General features: G+C 56.7%; 1 protein-coding gene across 1 annotated transcript in view; it reads right to left on the reverse strand.

Moving 5' to 3' along the window:
• Positions 1 to 1,592: 1,592 nt before the first annotated feature.
• Positions 1,593 to 13,287, reverse strand: part of LOC143941196 (reticulon-2-like) — a 43,616-nt gene continuing 31,921 nt past the window's right edge. Inside the window, 4 exon segments of the mRNA XM_077463231.1 lie at positions 1,593 to 1,843; positions 9,639 to 9,697; positions 10,482 to 10,528; positions 13,053 to 13,122. Of these exon segments, the coding sequence (XP_077319357.1) occupies positions 1,801 to 1,843; positions 9,639 to 9,697; positions 10,482 to 10,528; positions 13,053 to 13,122 (219 nt within the window). The 3' untranslated portion in view covers positions 1,593 to 1,800.

Below are 13,287 nucleotides of genomic sequence, written 5' to 3' on the forward strand. Positions count from 1 at the left end.
GGATGGAGGAGATCAGTTATGGGGGGTGGGGGAGATCAGTTATGGGGGAGGGAGGAGCTCAGTTATGGGGGAGGGAGGAGCTCAGTTATGGGGGGTGGGGGAGATCAGTTATGGAGGATGGAGGAGATCAGTTATGGGGGATGGAGGAGATCAGTTATGGGGGATGGAGGAACTCAGTTATGGGGGAGGGAGGAGCTCAGTTATGGGGGGTGGAGGAGATCAGTTATGGGGGGTGGAGGAGATCAGTTATGGGGGATGGAGGAGATCAATTATGGGGGATGGAGGAGATCAGTTATGGGGGATGGAGGAGCTCAGTTATGGGGGATGGAGGAACTCAGTTATGGGTAATGGAGGAGATCAGTTATGGGGGATGGAGGAGCTCAGTTATGGGGGATGGAGGAGCTCAGTTATGGGGGGTGGAGGAGATCAGTTATGGGGGATGGAGGAGATCAGTTATGGGGGATGGAGGAGATCAGTTATGGGGGATGGAGGAGCTCAGTTATGGGGGATGGAGGAGATCAGTTATGGGGGGTGGAGGAGATCAGTTATGGGGGGTGGAGGAGTTCAGTTATGGGGGATGGAGGAGCTCAGTTATGGGGGAGGAAGGAGCTCAGTTATGGGGGATGGAGGAGCTCAGTTATGGGGGATGGAGGAACTCAGTTATGGGGGAGGAAGGAGCTCAGTTATGGGGGGTGGAGGAGCTCAGTTATGGGGGATGGAGGAACTCAGTTATGGGGGAGGGAGGAGCTCAGTTATGGGGGAGGGAGGAGCTCAGTTATGGGGGAGCTCAGTTATGGGGGATGGAGGAGCTCAGTTATGGGGGATGGAGGAACTCAGTTATGGGGGAGGGAGGAGCTCAGTTATGGGGGAGGGAGGAGCTCAGTTATGGGGGAGCTCAGTTATGGGGGATGGAGGAGCTCAGTTATGGGGGAGGGAGGAGCTCAGTTATGGGAGGGAGGAGCTCAGTTATGGGGAGGGAGGAGCTCAGTTATGGGGGAGGGAGGAGCTCAGTTATGGGGCAGGGAGGAGCTGAGCTCAGTTATGGGGGATGGAGGAGATCAGTTATGGGGGATGGAGGAGCTCAGTTATGGAGGATGGAGGAGCTCATTTATGGGGATGGAGGAGCTCAGTTATGGGGAGGGAGGAGCTCAGTTATGGGAGGGAGGAGCTCAGTTATGGGGAGGGAGGAGCTCAGTTATGGGGCAGGGAGGAGCTGAGCTCAGTTATGGAGGATGGAGGAGCTCAGTTATGGGGGATGGAGGAGCTCAGTTATGGGGAGGGAGGAGCTCAGTTATGGGGAGGGAGGAGCTCAGTTATGGGGGAGGGAGGAGCTCAGTTATGGGGGATGGAGGAGCTCAGTTATGGGGGATGGAGGAGCTCAGTTATGGGGAGGGAGGAGCTCAGTTATGGGGGAGGGAGGAGCTCAGTTATGGGGGAGGGAGGAGCTCAGGTATGGGGGGTATATGTCATAGCAGTGAGGTCACACTTCCATAGTATACAGTGAAATCCTCATCTTTATGGTAGACTGCAACTGCCCCTCCCACCTCATGAAAACAGCCAATGGCCACCAATCATCTCACTGACCCAAAGAGTTCAAATAAAAAAACTTTATTTTCAGTATAAGATCATCCCAAAAACTGAACTCTGAAGTAAGAACTGTGTGATCTGCTTTATTAAGGTGACGGTGTGATTGCATCCCTGTGCAGGCCATCTGCTTGTGTCTGAACCGCGGGGGCGTGTCCTGCTTCTGGCTCCACCCATCATAACGCTGGGCTGAGAAGAGATCCGAGGGGGCCGTCCTCAGTCTTTCTTCGTTCCTTGTTTCTTCAACTGAGCTCGAAATCTGAAAAAGAAAAAACATCGTCATTGTGAGCCGAGTCTGATGTGAGATGTCAGCGCAGTGCGGGAGAGAATCCCCCGAGTCTGATGTGTGATGTCAGCGCAGTGCGGGAGAGAATCCCCCCGAGTCTGATGTGTGATGTCAGCGCAGTGCGGGAGAGAATCCCCCCGAGTCTGATGTGTGATGTCAGTGCAGTGCGGGAGAGAATCCCCCGAGTCTGATGTGTGATGTCAGCGCTGTGCAGGAGAGAATCCCCCGAGTCTGATGTGTGATGTCAGTGCAGTGCGGGGGAGAATCCCCCGAGTCTGATGTGTGATGTCAGCGCAGTGCGGGAGAGAATCCCCCGAGTCTGATGTGTGATGTCAGCGTAGTGCGGGGGAGAATCCCCGAGTCTGATGTGTGATGTCAGTGCAGTGCGGGAGAGAATCCCCCGAGTCTGATGTGTGATGTCAGCGCTGTGCGGGAGAGAATCCCCCCGAGTCTGATGTGTGATGTCAGCGCAGTGCGGGAGAGAATCCCCCGAGTCTGATGTGTGATGTCAGCACAGTGCGGGAGAGAATCCCCCCGAGTCTGATGTGTGATGTCAGCGCAGTGCAGGAGAGAATCCCCCGAGTCTGATGTGTGATGTCAGTGCAGTGCGGGGGAGAATCCCCCGAGTCTGATGTGTCATGTCAGCGCTGTGCGGGAGAGAATCCCCCGAGTCTGATGTGTGATGTCAGTGCAGTGCGGGAGAGAATCCCCCGAGTCTGATGTGTGATGTCAGCGCAGTGCGGGGGAGAATCCCCTGAGTCTGATGTGTGATGTCAGCGCTGTGCGGGAGAGAATCCCCCGAGTCTGATGTGTGATGTCAGCGCAGTGCGGGGGAGAATCCCCCGAGTCTGATGTGTGATGTCAGCGCAGTGCGGGGGAGAATCCCCCGAGTCTGATGTGTGATGTCAGCGCAGTGCGGAGGAGAATCCCCCGAGTCTGATGTGTGATGTCAGCGCAGTGCGGGGGAGAATCCCCCGAGTCTGATGTGTGATGTCAGCGCAGTGCGGAGGAGAACCCCCCGAGTCTGATGTGTGATGTCAGCGCAGTGCGGGGGAGAATCCCCCGAGTCTGATGTGTGATGTCAGCGCAGTGCGGGGGAGAATCCCCCGAGTCTGATGTGTGATGTCAGTGCAGTGCGGGAGAGAATCCCCCCGAGAATCTGATGTGTGATGTCAGCGCAGTGCGGGAAAGAATCTCCCCGAGTCTGATGTGTGATGTCAGTGCAGTGCGGGGGAGAATCCCCCGAGTCTGATGTGTGATGTCAGTGCAGTGCGGGAGAGAATCCCCCCGAGAATCTGATGTGTGATGTCAGCGCAGTGCGGGGGAGAATCCCCGAGTCTGATGTGTGATGTCAGCGCAGTGCGGGGGAGAATCCCCGAGTCTGATGTGTGATGTCAGCGCAGTGCGGGGGAGAATCCCCGAGTCTGATGTGTGATGTCAGCGCAGTGCGGGGGAGAATCCCCGAGTCTGATGTGTGATGTCAGCGCAGTGCGGGGGAGAATCCCCGAGTCTGATGTGTGATGTCAGCGCAGTGCGGGAGAGAATCCCCCGAGTCTGATGTGTGATGTCAGCGCTGTGCGGGGGAGAATCCCCCCGAGTCTGATGTGTGATGTCAGCGCTGTGCGGGAGAGAATCCCCCCGAGTCTGATGTGTGATGTCAGCGCAGTGCGGGAGAGAATCCCCCGAGTCTGATGTGTGATGTCAGCACAGTGCGGGAGAGAATCCCCCCGAGTCTGATGTGTGATGTCAGCGCAGTGCAGGAGAGAATCCCCCGAGTCTGATGTGTGATGTCAGTGCAGTGCGGGGGAGAATCCCCCGAGTCTGATGTGTCATGTCAGCGCTGTGCGGGAGAGAATCCCCCGAGTCTGATGTGTGATGTCAGTGCAGTGCGGGAGAGAATCCCCCGAGTCTGATGTGTGATGTCAGCGCAGTGCGGGGGAGAATCCCCTGAGTCTGATGTGTGATGTCAGCGCTGTGCGGGAGAGAATCCCCCGAGTCTGATGTGTGATGTCAGCGCAGTGCGGGGGAGAATCCCCCGAGTCTGATGTGTGATGTCAGCGCAGTGCGGGGGAGAATCCCCCGAGTCTGATGTGTGATGTCAGCGCAGTGCGGAGGAGAATCCCCCGAGTCTGATGTGTGATGTCAGCGCAGTGCGGGGGAGAATCCCCCGAGTCTGATGTGTGATGTCAGCGCAGTGCGGAGGAGAATCCCCCGAGTCTGATGTGTGATGTCAGCGCAGTGCGGGGGAGAATCCCCCGAGTCTGATGTGTGATGTCAGCGCAGTGCGGGGGAGAATCCCCCGAGTCTGATGTGTGATGTCAGTGCAGTGCGGGAGAGAATCCCCCCGAGAATCTGATGTGTGATGTCAGCGCAGTGCGGGAAAGAATCTCCCCGAGTCTGATGTGTGATGTCAGTGCAGTGCGGGGGAGAATCCCCCGAGTCTGATGTGTGATGTCAGTGCAGTGCGGGAGAGAATCCCCCCGAGAATCTGATGTGTGATGTCAGCGCAGTGCGGGAGAGAATCCCCCCGAGTCTGATGTGTGATGTCAGTGCAGTGCGGGGGAGAATCCCCCGAGTCTGATGTGTGATGTCAGTGCAGTGCGGGAGAGAATCCCCCCGAGTCTGATGTGTGATGTCAGTGCAGTGCGGGAGAGAATCCCCCGAGTCTGATGTGTGATGTCAGTGCAGTGCGGGAGGGAATCCCCCGAGTCTGATGTGTGATGTCAGCGATGTGCGGGGGAGAATCCCCCCGAGTCTGATGTGTGATGTCAGCGCAGTGCGGGGGAGAATCCCCCGAGTCTGATGTGTGATGTCAGCGCTGTGCGGGGGAGAATCCCCCGAGTCTGATGTGTGATGTCAGCGCAGTGCAGGAGAGAATCCCCCGAGTCTGATGTGTGATGTCAGCGCAGTGCGGGAGAGAATCCCCCGAGTCTGATGTGTGATGTCAGCGCTGTGCGGGGGAGAATCCCCCGAGTCTGATGTGTGATGTCAGCGCAGTGCGGGAGAGAATCCCCCGAGTCTGATGTGTGAAGTCAGCGCAGTGCGGGAGAGAATCCCCCGAGTCTGATGTGTGATGTCAGCGCTGTGCGGGGGAGAATCCCCCGAGTCTGATGTGTGATGTCAGCGCAGTGCGGGAGAGAATCCCCCGAGTCTGATGTGTGATGTCAGCGCTGTGCGGGGGAGAATCCCCCGAGTCTGATGTGTGATGTCAGCGCTGTGCGGGAGAGAATCCCCCCGAGTCTGATGTGTGATGTCAGCGCTGTGCGGGAGAGAATCCCCCCGAGTCTGATGTGTGATGTCAGTGCAGTGCGGGAGAGAATCCCCCCGAGTCTGATGTGTGATGTCAGCGCAGTGCGGGAGAGAATCCCCCCGAGTCTGATGTGTGATGTCAGCGCAGTGCGGGGGAGAATACCCCGAGTCTGATGTGTGATGTCAGCGCAGTGCGGGGGAGAATCCCCCAAGTCTGATGTGTGATGTCAGCGCAGTGCGGGGGAGAATCCCCCGAGTCTGATGTGTGATGTCAGCGCAGAGCGGGGGAGAATCCCCCGAGTCTGATGTGTGATGTCAGCGCAGTGCGGGAGAGAATCCCCCGAGTCTGATGTGTGATGTCAGCTCTGTGCGGGGGAGAATCCCCCGAGTCTGATGTGTGATGTCAGCGCAGTGCGGGAGAGAATCCCCCGAGTCTGATGTGTGATGTCAGCGCAGTGCGGGAGAGAATCCCCCGAGTCTGATGTGTGATGTCAGTGCAGTGCGGGAGAGAATCCCCCGAGTCTGATGTGTGATGTCAGCGCAGTGCGGGAGAGAATCCCCCCGAGTCTGATGTGTGATGTCAGTGCAGTGCGGGAGAGAATCCCCCGAGTCTGATGTGTGATGTCAGCGCAGTGCGGGAGAGAATCCCCCGAGTCTGATGTGTGATGTCAGCGCAGTGCGGGGGAGAATCCCCCGAGTCTGATGTGTGATGTCAGCGCTGTGCAGGAGAGAATCCCCCGAGTCTGATGTGTGATGTCAGTGCAGTGCGGGGGAGAATCCCCCGAGTCTGATGTGTGATGTCAGCGCAGTGCGGAGGAGAATCCCCCGAGTCTGATGTGTGATGTCAGCGCTGTGCGGGAGAGAATCCCCCGAGTCTGATGTGTGATGTCAGCGCAGAGAATCCCCCGAGTCTGATGTGTGATGTCAGCGCAGTTCGGGGGAGAATCCCCGAGTCTGATGTGTGATGTCAGCGCAGTGCGGGGGAGAATCCCCGAGTCTGATGTGTGATGTCAGCGCAGTGCGGGGGAGAATCCCCGAGTCTGATGTGTGATGTCAGCGCAGTGTGGGGGAGAATCCCCGAGTCTGATGTGTGATGTCAGCGCAGTGCGGGGGAGAATCCCCGAGTCTGATGTGTGATGTCAGCGCAGTGCGGGAGAGAATCCCCCGAGTCTGATGTGTGATGTCAGCGCTGTGCGGGGGAGAATCCCCCCGAGTCTGATGTGTGATGTCAGCGCAGTGCGGGAGAGAATCCCCCCGAGTCTGATGTGTGATGTCAGCGCAGTGCGGGAGAGAATCCCCCGAGTCTGATGTGTGATGTCAGCGCAGTGCGGGAGAGAATCCCCCGAGTCTGATGTGTGATGTCAGCGCAGTGCGGAGGAGAATCCCCCGAGTCTGATGTGTGTTGTCAGCGCAGTGCGGGGGAGAATCCCCCGAGTCTGATGTGTGATGTCAGCGCAGTGCGGAGGAGAATCCCCCGAGTCTGATGTGTGATGTCAGCGCAGTGCGGGGGAGAATCCCCCGAGTCTGATGTGTGATGTCAGCGCAGTGCGGGGGAGAATCCCCCGAGTCTGATGTGTGATGTCAGTGCAGTGCGGGAGAGAATCCCCCCGAGAATCTGATGTGTGATGTCAGCGCAGTGCGGGAAAGAATCTCCCCGAGTCTGATGTGTGATGTCAGTGCAGTGCGGGGGAGAATCCCCCGAGTCTGATGTGTGATGTCAGTGCAGTGCGGGAGAGAATCCCCCCGAGAATCTGATGTGTGATGTCAGCGCAGTGCGGGAAAGAATCTCCCCGAGTCTGATGTGTGATGTCAGCGCAGTGCAGAGGAGAATCCCCCGAGTCTGATGTGTGATGTCAGTGCAGTGCGGGGGAGAATCCCCCGAGTCTGATGTGTGATGTCAGTGCAGTGCGGGGGAGAATCCCCCGAGTCTGATGTGTGATGTCAGTGCAGTGCGGGAGAGAATCCCCCCGAGAATCTGATGTGTGATGTCAGCGCAGTGCGGGAGAGAATCCCCCCGAGTCTGATGTGTGATGTCAGTGCAGTGCGGGGGAGAATCCCCCGAGTCTGATGTGTGATGTCAGTGCAGTGCGGGAGAGAATCCCCCCGAGTCTGATGTGTGATGTCAGTGCAGTGCGGGAGAGAATCCCCCGAGTCTGATGTGTGATGTCAGTGCAGTGCGGGAGGGAATCCCCCGAGTCTGATGTGTGATGTCAGCGCTGTGCGGGGGAGAATCCCCCCGAGTCTGATGTGTGATGTCAGCGCAGTGCTGGGGAGAATCCCCCGAGTCTGATGTGTGATGTCAGCGCTGTGCGGGGGAGAATCCCCCGAGTCTGATGTGTGATGTCAGCGCAGTGCAGGAGAGAATCCCCCGAGTCTGATGTGTGATGTCAGCGCAGTGCGGGAGAGAATCCCCCGAGTCTGATGTGTGATGTCAGCGCTGTGCGGGGGAGAATCCCCCGAGTCTGATGTGTGATGTCAGCGCAGTGCGGGAGAGAATCCCCCGAGTCTGATGTGTGAAGTCAGCGCAGTGCGGGAGAGAATCCCCCGAGTCTGATGTGTGATGTCAGCGCTGTGCGGGGGAGAATCCCCCGAGTCTGATGTGTGATGTCAGCGCAGTGCGGGAGAGAATCCCCCGAGTCTGATGTGTGATGTCAGCGCAGTGCGGGGGAGAATCCCCCGAGTCTGATGTGTGATGTCAGCGCAGAGCGGGGGAGAATCCCCCGAGTCTGATGTGTGATGTCAGCGCAGTGCGGGAGAGAATCCCCCGAGTCTGATGTGTGATGTCAGCGCTGTGCGGGGGAGAATCCCCCGAGTCTGATGTGTGATGTCAGCGCAGTGCGGGAGAGAATCCCCCGAGTCTGATGTGTGATGTCAGTGCAGTGCGGGAGAGAATCCCCCGAGTCTGATGTGTGATGTCAGCGCAGTGCGGGAGAGAATCCCCCCGAGTCTGATGTGTGATGTCAGTGCAGTGCGGGAGAGAATCCCCCGAGTCTGATGTGTGATGTCAGCGCAGTGCGGGAGAGAATCCCCCGAGTCTGATGTGTGATGTCAGCGCAGTGCGGGGGAGAATCCCCCGAGTCTGATGTGTGATGTCAGCGCTGTGCAGGAGAGAATCCCCCCGAGTCTGATGTGTGATGTCAGTGCAGTGCGGGAGAGAATCCCCCGAGTCTGATGTGTGATGTCAGCGCTGTGCGGGGGAGAATCCCCCCGAGTCTGATGTGTGATGTCAGCGCAGTGCGGGAGAGAATCCCCCGAGTCTGATGTGTGATGTCAGCGCAGTGCGGGAGAGAATCCCCCGAGTCTGATGTGTGATGTCAGTGCAGTGCGGGGGAGAATCCCCCGAGTCTGATGTGTGATGTCAGCGCAGTGCGGAGGAGAATCCCCCGAGTCTGATGTGTGATGTCAGCGCTGTGCGGGAGAGAATCCCCCGAGTCTGATGTGTGATGTCAGCGCAGAGAATCCCCCGAGTCTGATGTGTGATGTCAGCGCAGTTCGGGGGAGAATCCCCGAGTCTGATGTGTGATGTCAGCGCAGTGCGGGGGAGAATCCCCGAGTCTGATGTGTGATGTCAGCGCAGTGCGGGGGAGAATCCCTGAGTCTGATGTGTGATGTCAGCGCAGTGCGGGGGAGAATCCCCGAGTCTGATGTGTGATGTCAGCACAGTGCGGGGGAGAATCCCCCAAGTCTGATGTGTGATGTCAGCGCAGTGCGGGGGAGAATCCCCCGAGTCTGATGTGTGATGTCAGCGCAGTGCGGGAGAGAATCCCCCGAGTCTGATGTGTGATGTCAGCGCAGTGCGGGAGAGAATCCCCCCGAGTCTGATGTGTGATGTCAGTGCAGTGCGGGAGAGAATCCCCCGAGTCTGATGTGTGATGTCAGCGCTGTGCGGGGGAGAATCCCCCCGAGTCTGATGTGTGATGTCAGCGCAGTGCGGGAGAGAATCCCCCGAGTCTGATGTGTGATGTCAGTGCAGTGCGGGAGAGAATCCCCCCGAGTCTGATGTGTGATGTCAGTGCAGTGCGAGAGATAATCCCCCCGAGTCTGATGTGTGATGTCAGCGCAGTGCGGGGGAGAATCCCCCCGAGTCTGATGTGTGATGTCAGTGCAGTGCGGGAGAGAATGCCCCCGAGTCTGATGTGTGATGTCAGCGCAGTGCGGGGGAGAATCCCCCTGAGTCTGATGTGTGATGTCAGCGCAGTGCGGGAGAGAATCAGAGAAGGCGATTGGTCTATTATGATCACCAGTGAGATGGGGGCGGGCTCTACACACAGTGATGGGGGAGGGGTTGGGGATGTTTGCTCTGCAGATTATTCCTCCATATAAGGAGTCATGGAATACTGCGGAGGTCAGGAGTCTGAGAGATGGAGCTCTACTGACATCTAGTGGCAGAAATAGCAAAGCGCACTCACCCCATCCATAGCACCACGGTCCCCACAACCAACTACTGAAGACATCTGTTACCCATAGCAACCACCAATAATTATAATATCACTGAGGGGCGGAGCGGTAGATTTCTTACTTGTTTCTGAATGCAGACACCCGGCTGGAAACCATGTAAACGTATCGATCGATCAGAGCCTGCGGAGGACCGAGAATGATAATCAGTCCCCAATAATGAGCCCCCCCTCCCCCCCCACTAACCACCCCAACTGGGGCATCAACCTACATGTGTCTGTACAACACACTCCATGTATCTCTATGTTCTCCCAGCACTCTCCATATACAGTATGTGACAAAAGTAAGTACACCCCTCAGTGACATTTCTTCTCTCATTCCAACTTCTCTGGTGGACCATGGTGAGGCCTGTTCTGAGGGGAACCTGTCCTGTTATACCGCTGTATGGTCTTGGCCACCGTGCTGCAGCTCAGTTTCAGGGTCTTGGCAATCTTCTTATAGCCTAGGCCATCTTTATGTAGAGCAACAATTCTTATCTTCAGATCCTCAGAGAGTTCTTTGCCATGAGGTGCCATGTTGTACTTCCAGTGACCAGTATGAGAGAGTGAGAGCGATAACACAAAATTTAACACACCTGCTCCCCATTCACACCTGAGACCTTGTAACACTAACGAGTCACATGACCCCGGGGGGAGGGGAAAATGGCTAATTGGGCCCAATTTGGAGATTTTCACTTAGGGGTGTCCTGACTTTTGTTGCCAGCGGTTTAGACATTAATGGCTGTGTGTTGAGTTATTTTGAGGGGACAGGAAATTTACACTGTTATACAAGCTGTACACTCACTACTTTACATTGTAGACAAGTGTCATTTCTTCAGTGTTGTCACATGAAAAGAGAGAAGAAATGTCACTGAGGGGTGTACTTACTTTTGTCACATACTGTACCTGGATGTTCTCTCTGGACTTACCTGGTTGTGTTTGTATATGACGGGAAATGTGAATAGTCCGATGACACCTGTGACAGAGAAAAGACCTTCAATAGCATTATAATCATCATCATCCCCCTCCCCCGGCTCTTAGAAGTGATATGGAGGAGATCGGTGATCAATGTCACACTGACAGTGGAGGGACCAGAAATCTGATCCCAAGGAAATGTCCTTTACAATAAATGTTACAGTTGTTCCTAATCGTCCCTACAGGGGGCACATTTTGTCACTGATTGATACAAGTAAATGGAAATGTCCTACCAGCCTGGAAGAGGGACTGTGGGATTCTGGTCATGTGACTGGACTGTCCTACCAGCCTGGAAGAGGGACTGTGGGGTTCTGGTTATGTAACCGGACTGTCCTACCAGCCTGGAAGAGGGACTGTGGGATTCTGGTCATGTGACCGGACTGTCCTACCAGCCTGGAAGAGGGACTGTGGGGTTCTGGTCATGTGACTGGACTGTCCTACCAGCCTGGAGGAGGGACCTGTGGGGTTCTGGTCATGTGACCGGACTGTCCTACCAGCCTGGAAGAGGGACTGTGGGATTCTGGTCATGTGACCGGACTGTCCTACCAGCCTGGAAGAGGGACTGTGGGATTCTGGTCATGTGACCGGACTGTCCTACCAGCCTGGAAGAGGGACTGTGGGATTCTGGTCATGTGACCGGACTGTCCTACCAGCCTGGAAGAGGGACTGTGGGATTCTGGTCATGTGACCGGACTGTCCTACCAGCCTGGAAGAGGGACTGTGGGATTCTGGTCATGTGACCGGACTGTCCTACCAGCCTGGAGGAGGGACCTGTGGGGTTCTGGTCATGTGACTGGACTGTCCTACCAGCCTGGAAGAGGGACTGTGGGATTCTGGTCATGTGACTGGACTGTCCTACCAGCCTGGAAGAGGGACTGTGGGATTCTGGTCATGTGACCGGACTGTCTACCAGCCTGGAAGAGGGACTGTGGGATTCTGGTCATGTGACCGGACTGTCCTACCAGCCTGGAAGAGGGACTGTGGGATTCTGTTCATGTGACTGAACTGTCCTACCAGCCTGGAAGAGGGACTGTGGGATTCTGGTTATGTAACCGGACTGTCCTACCAGCCTGGAAGAGGGACTGTGGGATTCTGGTCATGTGACCGGACTGTCCTACCAGCCAGGAAGAGGGACTGTGGGATTCTGGTCATGTGACCGGACTGTCCTACCAGCCTGGAGGAGGGACCTGTGGGGTTCTGGTCATGTGACCGGACTGTCCTACCAGCCTGGAAGAGGGACTGTGGGATTCTGGTCATGTGACCGGACTGTCCTACCAGCCTGGAAGAGGGACTGTGGGATTCTGGTCATGTGACCGGACTGTCCTACCAGCCTGGAAGAGGGACTGTGGGATTCTGGTCATGTGACCGGACTGTCCTACCAGCCTGGAAGAGGGACTGTGGGATTCTGGTCATGTGACCGGACTGTCCTACCAGCCTGGAGGAGGGACCTGTGGGGTTCTGGTCATGTGACTGGACTGTCCTACCAGCCTGGAAGAGGGACTGTGGGATTCTGGTCATGTGACTGGACTGTCCTACCAGCCTGGAAGAGGGACTGTGGGATTCTGGTCATGTGACCGGACTGTCTACCAGCCTGGAAGAGGGACTGTGGGATTCTGGTCATGTGACCGGACTGTCCTACCAGCCTGGAAGAGGGACTGTGGGATTCTGTTCATGTGACTGAACTGTCCTACCAGCCTGGAAGAGGGACTGTGGGATTCTGGTTATGTAACCGGACTGTCCTACCAGCCTGGAAGAGGGACTGTGGGATTCTGGTCATGTGACCGGACTGTCCTACCAGCCAGGAAGAGGGACTGTGGGATTCTGGTCATGTGACCGGACTGTCCTACCAGCCTGGAGGAGGGACCTGTGGGGTTCTGGTCATGTGACCGGACTGTCCTACCAGCCTGGAAGAGGGACTGTGGGATTCTGGTCATGTGACCGGACTGTCCTACCAGCCTGGAAGAGGGACTGTGGGATTCTGGTCATGTGACCGGACTGTCCTACCAGCCTGGAAGAGGGACTGTGGGATTCTGGTCATGTGACCGGACTGTCCTACCAGCCTGGAAGAGGGACTGTGGGATTCTGGTCATGTGACCGGACTGTCCTACCAGCCTGGAAGAGGGACTGTGGGATTCTGGTCATGTGACCGGACTGTCCTACCAGCCTGGAAGAGGGACTGTGGGATTCTGGTCATGTGACCGGACTGTCCTACCAGCCTGGAAGAGGGACTGTGGGATTCTGGTCATGTGACCGGACTGTCCTACCAGCCTGGAAGAGGGACTGTGGGATTCTGGTTATGTGACCGGACTGTCCTACCAGCCTGGAAGAGGGACTGTGGGGTTCTGGTCATGTGACCGGACTGTCCTACCAGCCTGGAGGAGGGACTGTGGGATTCTGGTCATGTGACTGGACTGTCCTACCAGCCTGGAAGAGGGACTGTGGGGTTCTGGTCATGTGACCGGACTGTCCTACCAGCCTGGAAGAGGGACTGTGGGATTCTGGTCATGTGATACCAGTGGACTCACCTAGAACCAGCAGAGTGAGTCCGTTCAGCACGGCTCCGACATAGGTGAGGAGGTAGAGGAGGACCAAGAACTGTGAGAGAGAAGAGAGAAGAGTCACCCATTGCTCATCATATCCTCATCAAACATGGCAGACATCGCTCTACAGCGCCCCCCGCAGAGGGATCTGGTGTTGGATGGAGAGAACTGTGCAGGGGGAGGTCACATGACCCACGCCTCTGGTCTGCCATGGCTGGGA

Source organism: Lithobates pipiens, unplaced genomic scaffold (assembly GCF_037356315.1).
Source record: "Lithobates pipiens isolate NorthernLeopardFrog02 unplaced genomic scaffold, aLitPip1_a1.2 Scaffold_3, whole genome shotgun sequence".
Taxonomy (NCBI): Eukaryota; Metazoa; Chordata; class Amphibia; order Anura; family Ranidae; genus Lithobates; species Lithobates pipiens.